The sequence below is a fragment of the Dipteris shenzhenensis genome, chromosome 15 (genome assembly GCF_047967505.1).
Source record: "Dipteris shenzhenensis isolate YYH24624 ecotype China chromosome 15, Dip_SZ_1.0, whole genome shotgun sequence".
Lineage (NCBI taxonomy): Eukaryota > Viridiplantae > Streptophyta > Polypodiopsida > Gleicheniales > Dipteridaceae > Dipteris > Dipteris shenzhenensis.
In genome coordinates this window covers 19,429,613-19,443,051 of record NC_141610.1, presented here as the reverse complement: position 1 = coordinate 19,443,051, position 13,439 = coordinate 19,429,613, and the positions used below count along the sequence as shown (strand labels likewise).

General features: G+C 43.3%; 1 protein-coding gene across 7 annotated transcripts in view; it reads right to left on the bottom strand.

The window, feature by feature from the left end:
* The window catches only part of LOC147893506 (alpha-1,6-mannosyl-glycoprotein 2-beta-N-acetylglucosaminyltransferase), an 81,492-nt gene that overhangs the window by 59,705 nt on the left and 8,348 nt on the right, over positions 1–13,439 (bottom strand). For 4 of the 7 annotated variants that reach the window (XM_087386135.1, XM_087386133.1, XM_087386134.1 and 1 more), the window contains 3 exons: positions 6,275–6,507; positions 5,997–6,133; positions 5,572–5,679 (listed from right to left, as the gene is read on the bottom strand). In XM_087386135.1, the coding sequence (XP_087242261.1) occupies positions 5,572–5,679; positions 5,997–6,133; positions 6,275–6,493 (464 nt within the window). In that variant the 5' untranslated portion in view covers positions 6,494–6,507. The remainder of the gene's footprint in view (positions 1–5,571; positions 5,680–5,996; positions 6,134–6,274; positions 6,508–13,439) is intronic. The other 3 variants (XM_087386137.1, XM_087386138.1, XM_087386136.1) reach the window with 2 other exon arrangements.

Sequence of the window (13,439 nt, the reverse complement as noted above, 5' to 3'; positions counted from 1 at the left end):
CTTCTGCGCCCAATCTGCGTCCCAGACTATCGCTAGATCGTAGCCCCAGTCACTGGTTACGAACAGACTGCTGGTGTTGCAGATCGCTGCACGTACGTGTGCCAACGAAGCAGACCACGGCTAACCAGCCTGCACTGCGTCACCTGGGATCCCCACGCTCCACGAAACAGTCACCAAACCCACGAACTATTTACGCGACCATGCATGGCCCTGACTGGAGCACGTCGTTCGTCAACCACGCATCGTCCAACCCACTTGTATGTAATTCGTCGGATGAATCCGTCGCATGGAGGTCACGAGTAGCAGGACCCTCCTGTGCTCTTCATCTACCTCATTTCATCGAGTCACCTTACGGGTCCCCTCCGCTCCAGCAACAGCACAGACACCTGCGTGTCCCGTTCCACGCACGTCACGTTTCCCGTGCCAGGCTTCCGTTGATCTACGGTCAATCATGGACTGTCCACGTCAAAAGACCTGCCTAATTCCGAGTTCCAGCTACGGTTCGTCAACACTCATCTTTCCGTTCGTGGAACACCTCGCAGATCATCGGCTGTCGACCCGTCACCTACGCTCCCGGCCTATCGTCCGTCGTCACAACAGCTCCACTCTCTACGTCGAAGACCTTCTATCTCCCAATACTTGCTTGCGTAAGCCCGTTCGTAGGTCAGCGTCAGATGATCCCCGTGCTGTTCGTCAATCCCATCCTAATCGTAGCCTTGAGCTCTGATACCAATTGTCAAACACATTGATCTAGTTCTCTACTTCGTATCACGGGAGTAGCACCATGTATATCCTCCTAGCCATATCTCGCTGAGGCTGACAAGCAGAGAGAGATCTTCGTTCAAAATCCAACGTGAATAATTCCCTTCTCTCTTCACACTAGCCTCAGCAAGCCCCAATTCCCTAGATAGATCTAGATGCCACATGTCATCCATATAGGCCTTCCTAAAGCAACATTTCACCCCTCTCTTGGGATGCATTAAATCCTTTGCCCCTAGGCACAATCTTTGCACTAGGCCCTTGGCCTTAGATCTACCTAGTCTGGTGTTATCAGCCCCTCACCTAGGACCTTGACATTAAATCCCTCCCGATCATTTACATGAAGCGCAAACACATATATTACAGAGATAGATCCTTTAAGGGAAATGTCGACTGATTCTTCCGAGGTCATGCTACCTCGGCTAGAGCGTAACATGCTTCAACTACTTCTTCAATAGCCTCTAATGCTGGAGAATCCTCAGCTCCGACACATCCGGCAAGAGATCTTGCTAGAGAGGAGAAAGCCTATGGCATCATTGCTCTTGGCTTAGGAGATGACTCTATTCATCACATTTCTGATTTAGAGTCTCCTTCTGAAGCTTGGTAGAAGCTTGACATTATTTTTTGTGCTAGCTCTCACATCTCAAAATTGTCACTTTAAGATTGCTTTCTTTGAATTGAAGATGGCTAGTGGCACTCCTTTGGCTGGCCATGTCAATTATATGCGGAGTCTCGTGACTCAACTTGCTTCTATCAACTCTCCAATCACTACAGATGATGCAATGGCAGTATTGCTCAAAAGTATGCCTGAAGATTATGATCATGTTGTTACCACTCTGAAAATTCTTCCTAATCCTACTCTTGAAGGTCTTATTACTGCTCTTCAAGAAGAAGAAAGGCACATGGAACTCCGGAGAGGCAATGACACAGCCTACTAGAGAGCCAATGACACAGCCTATGCCATAAAAATTCAAAGGGGCAAGTTTTCACCTTGCAAACATTGTGGGAAGACTAATCACCTCTCAAAAGATTGCTTCAAGATCAATCCATGCAAACATTGTGGCAAAAACAATCACCATGAAAAGTATTGTAAAGCCAAAAAGGAAGAAACTATAAAGTCAGAAACTGCCAATCTACTTTCATTTGATGAGTCTCCACATGATGAAGACTATGCTTTTTAGGCACTTTGTCTTTTTGTTTATCATCATTGGTCAAATTTTGAGGTTCTCTGCCTGGAGTAGTACTCCAAAAAGAATATGTAAATCACCTCTGGTCACCATATGATGTAGACCATGTGATATGTGTTTTGACTATCCCATTTCTGTAAACCTCACACCCTTGGGAACCCTTGCTAGCATGAGATCCTAGCCATAGATTAATCCTTGACCACCACGAGATGGCATGAGAAGCTATGAGACTAGATGTATCCTTGACACTGCAAGAGGCAATCCCTTGAGGGGGGTTTGTTGGGGTAAGTATGATCAAGGGCTTGCTCTATGGTGCATGTGTGCATCTAGGGGAGTCACATGTGTGTTTGTGTGTGTTGTAAAGGCACATCAAGTGCTATGATGTATCTAGTGTGTAACCTAAGTGATGATGTAAGACAAAGGCAATCCCACTGATGTAGGGATTGATTCCCACTGATGTAGGGGCTGATTGCCACTATGTAGGAAAGGTATTACCTTCTCCCCTTTTCTATAAGAAAGAGTCCTCTCTCTCACAATCATATAGAGATCTACCATCTTTCTTTCATTGTGCTCTCACACCTCTTGCAAGATGCATCTATTCTATCCTACGGGATCCTACATGTGAGAGCAATCGTCGACAAAGGCTGCAGCAATCAATCGGATCGAGTGATGACTTGTAGCCCAGTTGTGCATACATGCAATATCGCATTGATAAAGTGCATACGGCGTGGTCTCACCCCAGGAAGTTCTTGCTCTAGAGGGGCTTAATCAATGGCATCTTTGTAGGTTGAGTCAAGTACAGTGGTGACAACGTATCACATTGTGAGGTAAGTGTTCACAATGAGTCTTTGCATGGGTTCTTGTTAGTTAAGTAATCCATGTAGAAAAGCACAGCAGCACAATGTGCTTGCAAGATTGTGTGTCGTGGGCTGATGCACAAGCAATTGTTGCATGAGTAGGTCATTGCTACTTAGATATGATAGTCACTTGCAATCGTCATTTGTAGAAGAGCCTAGCAGTTTCTCGTTTTATCAAATAGCTATTTGTAGAAAATCTTGGCAGATTATTGTTTTCTCACATCGTCTTTTGCAAGAAGACTGTTAGATCATAGCTTGTTGCTTGTAGGTAAGAAATTGTGCTTGCAAAAAGTACCTGTGAATATAGATAGGTTATTATTTTACACGTTGTTTGACAAATATTTGTATCTGCTGTTATATGCTTGTGGGTTTGCAGATTTGTTACCACTCTACATGCTTTTGGGTTAAAAATATATCCAATCTTACAAATTAAATTTTTTATAAAACAAGCGAAAGAACAAAGCAAAGAAGGGAGTTTATAAGCGACTTTAGACAAAATTATGAGTAAATGAGAAAAGTAAAAAATATACATAACTTAGTAACCAAAGCTATGCTTATGTTCTCATCAATACCCAAGCATAAGATTCCATCTGGGTTTCGGAAGATTCCCTATGTTCTCATCTGGGTTACAAAGTTATTTTGCAATGTTCACATAGCTTTTAGCAAAAAGCTCCTTATTTTTAAGTGCACATTTTGCAATTAGAAAAACGATTTCTAAGCTTGAGTAATCTTTCCTAAGTAGAATTCTCTTATAAATCATCCTTACAATTTACTAAACATTCTTAAATAACTCTATGGTGTAAGTGTCTTTACCTCACATTAAGGATTCTTTTGGACACATGTGGAAGTATTGAAGGTTCAATCAAGTCTACGAGAATCTCCTCTCTTACCAAACTATCATCTTCAAGCAATCGTTTCTTCAAATGACTACTATTTTGTATTGGATGCAGTCTACATCTTCTGGTAAGGCTTCCTTGTAAGAAATTCACCACTCCTCTCAAAAATTGTGACTAGCATAGCAGATAGAGTGTTTAGCACAGCATGATATGCATGGGTATTGGTTTTCCAATCAGGGTATTCAGATTGGCCGACTCCCCCCTTTTCAGTACAGCTTTGATGCACCGGACCCCCTAATCCATGAGATAGAGATCAACCTTATCATACGGTTGGATCTACTCTAGCTCTATACATTACGGAATTTTTTTTTCGGGGGGGGGGGGGACCACAAGTTCTCCACCAAGATCCAGTTATACCACGACCACTTCTTGAGAGTATTAGAGGATGGAGTGATCATCAGACCCCAGTACCTAGAAGACAGAGGAGTTTCGCATGCATTGAGGATGGCCATTGGGTAGATGTGGGTCTAGTCCCATCAACTGAGGATCGAGGCAAGGCGAAGGAGAGCTGTAGGCACATCTGTGGACTATGCATGCTGGAGGAGGTGAAGACAAGAGCATTTCCTCTGATCCGAGGACAATACCACTGCCTCTTTCAGAAAGGGCTCAGCTTTGGACCACTCTCGGTTGATCCACTTCCATGACCAGGACTGCATTGGCCTCTACCTAATTCAGATGTGACAGCACAGACAGACCCTATTGAGGTGGATCGAGCAGTATTAGGAGATGATAGCGCCGGAAGGGACTAGGATACACTGAGCACCGCGACATGCCACGGACTTCTACGCATTTGAGTCAGCTCCAAGACATAGTGGGGTGGAGGAAGAGGAGCTATCCTACATCAGGGCAAAGTGGATCAGCAGGAAGAGACGGCGTGGAGCTAGAGACAACAACGCATGATACAAAAGTTGACAAGAGCATGCATGATGGAGGTCCAGACTATCTCAACTCTTCTCAGAGGGACGGTCAGAGACGAGGTGTCACTCTTGATATGGCTCACCAGATAAAAGGTCACGGAGACCACAAGAGACGGCTCGATAGACAGATACTAGATATCTTCATAGCTTACCAGAGAGCCACCATGGCACCTGGTTTTGTATTTCGAGTACTAGTTTTGAGTCTTGAGTTTGAGCTTTTAAGCTTCTTAATTAGCATAGCACTCAGCAAGTTCCCTAGCAAGCCCTTTGCCTCAATCCACTGTGGCTTGTATGATTTACTATGTCTCATAGGCCCACGAGGCCTCCCAAAAGATGTAAGTACATCTCTCTCTCTCTCTCTCAGAGTCACTTATTGTAAGGCAGCCTGCAATCTCACATGAAAACAACAAACCAAAGCATTATGTCACCTGATATGTATTGGTTACCACACAGCAAAAGCACCCACAAGACAGCCATATTGACAGCAGCAACAGACCCATGTTCAGAACAGATAATAAATGAAATGACCCAGGCAGAATTACTTGGACACAAAATGTAGCTACAGTGTGAAAGTTGATTACAAAACATAATAGGCATGTTTTCTAACCAGGTCCCCAAAAACACACAAGACAGGAAATCTAAGAAAATGTATAGTGCATATCCCAACAAGCAATCGATTTATGGCATGGCAAGTATTATATCTTGTCTATAACTAGTTACTATGTCCAGCAGGTACAGAAGATCAACTGAACTTGTGCATTTAGTCAAAAATGCAGTCCTATCCAGAGAGAGGCGCTATTGTAAGTTGTAACAGCCATACATAGGTAACAGATGGTACAAAACTAACATGAAGTGGCAAGAAATGCCTTTCAAGCAACTTTCATGCTATTTCTTACTTCAACAAAAGCTACCATTTTCATTTGTAGCAACCTATACCCAAATACAACCCACCTACCCAGGAGGCAACCCCACTTTGGCTGGTAATTCCACCGGAACAAGAGCATCAGGTACACCGAGTATTGGTACAACGCGCCGTATAGTTACATATTTTCCAACTTCAAGTCTGCAACCATATTTCCAAGCATCCAGCACTCAAATTTTATCAAATCATATTTGATACTGTGATTGTGAATATGAAAACTATCTAACCCTTATCGATACAAAATTTGCACTCATATTCTGATCTGTTAGAACGTACAGCAGTGAGCACAATTGAATTAAGCACAAATAGTGTTAACTATAAAGTAAGTACTTGACAAAGAAGATTGTAAATGTTTAAAAAACTGCAAACCTCAGTGTTCTGGAGTTTAATTACAGGAATCTTGAATACTCCACACTGAACCTGGCAAATGCAGGCATGCGTAGTACAATTATCCTCACCTCTGTGAAGAATTGGAGTGTAGATCTGTGCAGTTAATTTGAACATGTCCAGCTACTCCTCCACCTTCCCAAGATACCTTGGGACGCAAGGCCAGCTGTGCACTCTCTCTCTCATTCCTTGCAGCTAGCAAGGAGATCTGGCACAGGCAGGTGCATTGGCCCATGTAAACAGAAAGTAAAATACAACAAAAGAATCTAACGAACATACACAAAAAATAAATGGCTAAAATATCCTAGAAACCCTAATAAAGACTCAAAGATAGAAGGAAGAGAGACACATGCTCCAAAGGTCGTGGTTGCTCTTGATGCCCAACAGTAGCAGTGCTTGGCATGCACCAGACATGAAGCATGTCGGCAGTTGACTGCCTGTTCACATCGACTGCCCCCAGAGATTGACTCGAGCCTTTGAAATTAGCATCGTTCCAGCCATAGCCAGTCCCGCCACCAGCTACACCCTCAACAGGAGGTGCAGATAAGTATTCCAGGTTATTTTGCATAGTTTGTTTCGAATCTGGATGACAATGTAAACAAATTAGAGCTTTATTTTTTTCCCAGAAATAGACTTCTATTAAGTAGGAGAAAAAACCCACGAGAGTAAGCTCAAAGCGGAATACATCATGAAATCATGAGGATAAATAAAACCCCCTCAAAGTGAGGTGGAAAACAACCAAGGCTGAGGCTGAAAGTGCCACCTCAACCCTGTAGGAGTCTCAGAGAAGAAAGGAAAATCCTTCCATTCCCTGAAGAAAAACATATAAGATCTTGTATCAAGTACTTCTAGAAATTCAACTCACCCAGAAAACAAAGGCATTTCTCTTTTCAGAGAACAATTGGAACCTTGCATTCATAAGAAAGATAAGAAATGCACATATATATATATATATAGAGAGAGAGAGACAGACAGACAGACAGATAGTCAAAGGTAGTATGAGCTAGCAATTAGGATGGGGCCACGTCCAAGCGCATGCATGGTCTCTTTGAGCTGGTCGGCACCCTATGTCCCTGTTTACACAGCAAACAGATTCTAGAGTGACAGATCTGCTGACACTTGGAATTCCATGCACATGCATACATTCCATGCACAAGAATGCTTTACCTTCCGTACATAAGTGATCCATGGCATGTAAGTTACATGCATGGGGTTCTGAAGTTGCCATGTGAAGATCTTTGTGTGCATGTAACTTCAAGTTACTTGTGCCACTTTTTCTGTGTATGCCTGAACATGAATAGTGCATGTTGTTTTTTACTTCACCACAGCTCAATTCGGCTATAAATGCGATAAATGCATGAGCTATTACGTGGCTTGCATGCAGGATTTCAATGCATGCAAAGGTGCCACAAAGCCTTTGTAAGGTCCACATGAGAGCTGAGCGCATGAGTGAACCTTCCTGCCTATTTTCAGCCAACTTTAACTGCTTTTCGGCTATGTCTACTTTATTTTTGTCAGCCTTTAGTTGGTGTTTACAGTTTTTGACACTTCAAGCCTGCTTGTACCTTTTCACTTGCCTTGCGCTTTGTCTATCTAACATAGCTACATTCTATGAGCCCTTGCCATCATCCTTGTTTGTTCTGAAGGGTGCTCGCAATATTTCAGTGCTTTCTTATTCCATCTTTCTCAATTATTCTTGCCAAGAATCCACTCTATCCTTTGTCTCTGGCATGTTCTAGCCTCTTCTCTCTCCGATAACAGCCTGCTGCCTCATTTCAACAAAGGGTGTTGGAGATTCTATGGAAGAGGTTCAACATGATGAAGCAGCTCCTCCAAAGCCGCCACGGCCTGAGGCCTCCATGACTCGAATCAAGGCTCAGATATGTATATGAATTAGATGGAGGCTTATTTACAGTGCACCAACAGCAACTTCAGGCCCATTATGCCACAGGGGGCATCCACCCTTCTCTTTTGATCCTTTCCCTAGGGAGAAGGAGGAGGATTGTGAAAGCATTGAAGAGGACTGTGAAAGCATTGAAGAGGACTGTGAAAGCACCTCTTTCTTGGGCTGAATTCAAGGCTAAATTCATAATTCAGTGCAGGTATATAGAAGAGGACTGCAAAAGCACTCTTTCTTGGGCTGAATTAAAGGCTAAATTCACAATTTAGTTCTCAAAAGAGCCAAAGGAGTTTGAGAATTTTTTAAAACTCAAAAGGCTATTGATGCAAGGAAAAGGATTGGAAGCTTGCAATAATCAATTTATATTGTTGCAACACAAGTTTCCTTCCTTTTTTGACAAGTTTGGTGATTGTTCTGCTATATTTTTCTCCCAAGCATAGTCACCAGCATACGCCATCCTCCCTTCCAGAACATCTTTCCCGGACTTGAGGGTAACCCAGAACATCCGGAATGTTCACAGGGCATTGACTTGGTCCGGAACCCTAGGGCACACCGCTCCAGCATCCTTGGCTAACGTCTGGCGCCACCACCATACAGGGGGTTAACACTGCTGAAATAGCACTGTTTGTCATTGCTCCAGGCTCTTGCATAATCCTCTCAATCTTGCCCTCCTCTCAACCCTCTCTCAGCCCAGTCTTACACATCTCAGATTCCCTCCTCTCAGATTAAAGCTGAATTGGCAAAGTATAGATCTGTAAAAAGTAGAAAAAAATTCATATTCTGATAAATTTCCATGAGAGTTGGTGGTGTCATATGGTGTGGCATTCACGTTCCCCCCAAACCCAAAACGTTCCTCTTCCAGTTAACTATGCCCCAAAGAGACTATCAAAACAAGTTTTGCCGCAATAAGATTACATCCCAATTGCGGGCAAGATGCCATATGGGTGGTTATGGATAACTGACCAAGATGACTAAGTTTATTCCAACAAACACCACAATCTCTACTCCACAACTAGCATAGGTGTTTGTGGAGAAATTATTTAGTCTCTATGGGCTTCCAGCTGAGATCATCACTGTTTGTGATCTCCAACAGCCCTTCTCAATGACCCACTGTGGACCAACACTCACCCATTGGTGCAGAAGCTTTTTCAAAAGAGCTCTACAGAACAATTCAAAGGCATCCTGAATCTTCGGTCCTCGAACCAGCAGCTCCTATTCCTCCAATTCAAGCTCCACCAAGGCAAGCCATCCCGAAACAACTACCCTCCTTGATCATGAACATGAAACCATTCTCAAGCAGTCCTAGTACCATCATCAAGTACATCCAACTCTCCCTCTCATGAACCAAGACAACCTGGAACTTGCCAAGCACCATGCCTCTAAGGTCTATTCAACCCGTCATAACTTTTGCACCATCCACAACCAAGTGACACACCGAGTAATGAGATCCCTATGGCTACTCCACAAAGATCCCCATCAACAAGAGTGCTTTCAAAAAATTTGGATCACTCTCCAATAATCTCCAGTCACAAGCTCCAAACAATCTTCATCCTGAGGAACCCACTAGTAATAGCATACTCTCTTTATCTGTTGATGTTCCACTCTCCACTACACAAGCTTCAATAGGTCCACCTTTTTTGCTCCAACACCCTACAAGAGCCTTCAAGAAGCCTCCATAATAGACGTCCATATCAATGACTCAAGCTTCTAGAAGCACTCATCATTTACCTTGACAGAAGTCATGCACGAGGCATTGATGGCCTCTGCAACAAGACTTCCCCCTTTGTCTACCCAGAAAGCTTTCACCCTCCATTCTCTCATCCCTTCCAACTCTTCATACAGTTTCCTCCTTACTTTGGAAACAAGCCAAGGGGCACCATTGCATCCACATGTAACCCTATATTGCATATCCAACATTGATCCTAGAAGATTCCCCACAGTCACTTCCTCCATGTAAGTGCTGTCATCCTCATTCTCACCACAACAATCTGAGCAACCAATCTATACTCCACCTTTAAGCAAAAAACAATTGCCAGTATGTGACACTCTAGTGTCGGAACATCCTGCCCAGTCACTATCCGTGTACGCATGGATGGTAAGTGAACCCTGATCACCATAGAAGAGGGCTAAATCCTGAGTGCCTCTGAGATATCTAAAGACTCTCTTCACTGCCTACCAATGTTGTGAACTGGGCATGTGCATGAATCTGCTGAGCTGAGATACTGCATACTGTAAGTCAGGTCTGGTGTGACATAAATAAATAAGGCATCCAACAGCCTGCTGATAAAGAGTGATATCACATGGTGGGCTCCCATCATGAGCTGAGAATTTGAAGCCAGGGTCCACTGGAGTAGAGATTGGCTTGCAATCCTCAAACTGAAAACGATCAAGGAGCTGTCCAATATACTTGGACTGAGACGTCATGATACCCCAAATAATAATGGAGCTGTCCCATGTCTGACATGTCAAAAATCTGCTGCAAATCAGCCTTGAAAGCTGCAATTTGCTGAGTATCTGGGCCCGTGATGAGCATATCATCCACATATAAAATCAGCACTAAAAAATCAAATCCAGTCCCACGAACATAAAGAGTGGGTTCTGTGGGACTATTCTCAAAACCAAGGGATAGTAAGTGTGCATGAATTTTCGCATACCGTGCCCTGGGTGCTTGCTTCAAACCACAAAGGGCTTTTCTAAGCTGGCATACCTTATTTTCAGAATTAACAACCTCAAAGCCAAGAGGTTGTGTGACATATACTTCTTCCTGCAGATCCCCATGAAGAAAAGCAGTCTTGATGTCAAGTTGATGCACTTGCCAATGATGATGGGCTGAAATGGCAATGACACATCTGATGGTAGTAATCCTGGATGTGGGAGCAAATGTCTCCTCAAATTCGATGCCTTGTTGTTGGGCATACCCTTTTGCAACAAGACGGGCTTTGTATCGATCTAAGCTACCATCAGATTTCCTTTTTTATTTGTAGACCCACCAGGTACCAATGGCATGCTTGCCGGGAGGGAGATCTACTAATTCCCATGTGTCATTTTTAGCAATGGAATGTAACTCAGCTCTCATTGCATCCATCCACTCTTTGCTGTCAAAAGCATCTTTATGGCACAAAGGCTCTTCATTGCAAGCTGTAGCAAGGAGTACAAACTCCTGTCTATTCCCTGATCTTGTCCGGGCAGCAAAAGGCCGATCTTGTTTGCTGTCCCTCAATGTATCAAGAAGCCATCTGGGAACTTGCCTTTGCTGTCTATTGACAGCTCTTTCTTCAATGACTGCATCATGAATAGTGGGATCATTTTGTGCCGGAAGAGAAACCTGCAAATCAGCATGAGGTAGTGGCTGATTATTGCTTGGTGGAGGGCCTACAGGAGGCTCATGTTGCTGGTCAAAGTCCTCTTCTGAGGATGGCAGAGGTAACCAAGATTCAAAGGCATCAAACATGTCAACATCTGGCTTAGCTTTGCAGTCCACAAGAGGAGAAGCTGAATGTTCAGCAAAGATTACATCTCTACTGACAATAATCTTCCCAGTATTTGGTTGGTATAACCGATACCCTGTGCTCTCCTAGCTATAACCAATAAATATGCATTTGATTGCCTTGTCATCAAGCTTATGTCTCAGCTGAGATGGTACATGAACATATGCATGAGACCCAAAAACTCTCATGTGTGAAAGTGAAGGCTTCCTGCCTGTCCATGCTTCATAAGGTGTAACAGTGCAATGCCTGTGTAGGTGATCTATTCAGCACATAGTTGGCACACATCACTGCATCAAGCCAAAATTTATTGGGCAAAGACTTGGCCTTAAGCATGTATCTGGCCATCTCCATTGTGGACTTGTTTTTACTTTCAGAAACAAGATTCTGCTGAGGAGTGTAAGGAGTAGTACATGAGTGAATAATGCCCCGTGAAGACAAAAATGCATCAAACTCATATACTCTCCCCTCCTATCTGTGTTGAGGGTGACAAGCTTGCATCCTGATTCATTCTCAACCATATTCAGCCATCTCTGAAAGCATAAGAAAACTTCAGATTTGGCTTTTAAAGGATATACTGAAATAGCCAATGCTTCAATAGAAAGTGCAACTAAGTGATGATCAAGGTGATAAAGCCCTTTTTGCAAAGTGCCAGTGAGAACTATGGCATTTTCATCACGAAGATCATAAACTAGGCATCTGTAGCCATCAAAAATCACTCTAAAACCTGAAGTAGCAATTGCTGAAATTGAGATCAAGTTGACTTCAATTCCAGGCACAAAGAGAACATTTGTCAAAGTGACAGGATGACTTGAAATAGATGTGAGCTGCACATCTCCAATTCCTTTTACAGCATATGAAGCATTATTAGCACATGTGACAGTCTACCCTCGAGGTGCATCAGCTAAAGAGTGAAACAACTGTCTGCAAGATGTGACATGCTTTGAAGCACCACTATCAAAGTACCAGGACTGAGCATCATCAGCAGTAAAGAGTGCATCAGCTTTGGAGGGATCAAATGAGCAATGGACAGCCCATGCCCAATCATCCTGAAGAGCACGTGCATGTGAAGCATATGCTGGCTCATGGGATTCAATAGCATGTGAGGCATTAACTGTCAATCCTGCTTTCTATTTCTCCGAAGCAATGCGCTTCCTACATTCTGAAATGTCATGTCCACGCTTGCGACAATAGTTGCATCTTTTCTTCTTTGACTTATCTACTGTATTTTTAGATGCGTGGGAGGAATTGCAGCTCTATGCGCAGATTTTGGCTTGCCCATAGGCTTGGAAGCCTTGCCTCTTCCTGTCTGCTGTGAAGCAAATGCATGATCAGGAGTAATGGCTTGTCTATTAGCTCGACTTTGCTCTTCCTGCAAAAGCGAAGTAACTAGCTGATCAAAAGAATAGTGGTCTGGATTACCCATGGCCACTAATCGAAGGGTTGTAGCAAACCCTTGATATGTATCTGGCAGTCCATTCAATGTGGTACTAACAAGCTGTGAATTTGGCACCACCTCATCAATGTTGGCAAGTTGTTCCATGAGGTCCTTGACCTAGGTATGCATCCATAGAGTCACCTTCATTCATACTGACTTCCTGTAATTGCCTTCTCAAATATGCAACGCGAGCTTCATTGCAAATCTGATAGAGAGAAGCCAATTTATCCCAAGCATCCTTTGCTGTCCTACAAGACCGGATGTGTGGAACAATGATTCTCTTGCATGATAAAGCAATACATGAATGTGCATTTGCATCTCTTGCATCCCATCTTGACTGTTCCTGAGTTGGAAGAGCAGTAGCAGGAGTGCTAGAGGATGAGGCATTAGGAGGAGTACCTTCTGCAGAGGGACCAGCAGTAGAGGCAACCACTGTAGCATTGGCTGGCCTCAAATCAACCCCAGAAACAATATTCCACAAATGCTTTGCAACAAGAATATGTTTCATGAGATAAGACCACATCGGATAGTTGGTGCCATCCAACTTATCATCTTCACGAAGAACACCAAATAAATCATGATTGTTCCCAACCGTAGCAAATGTGATACCCTCAAAAAGACCTGAAAACCCAAAAGCCTCAAGGCTATCACTACAAAAGCTGGCTGTCCAAAAAATGACAGCAAATATCTG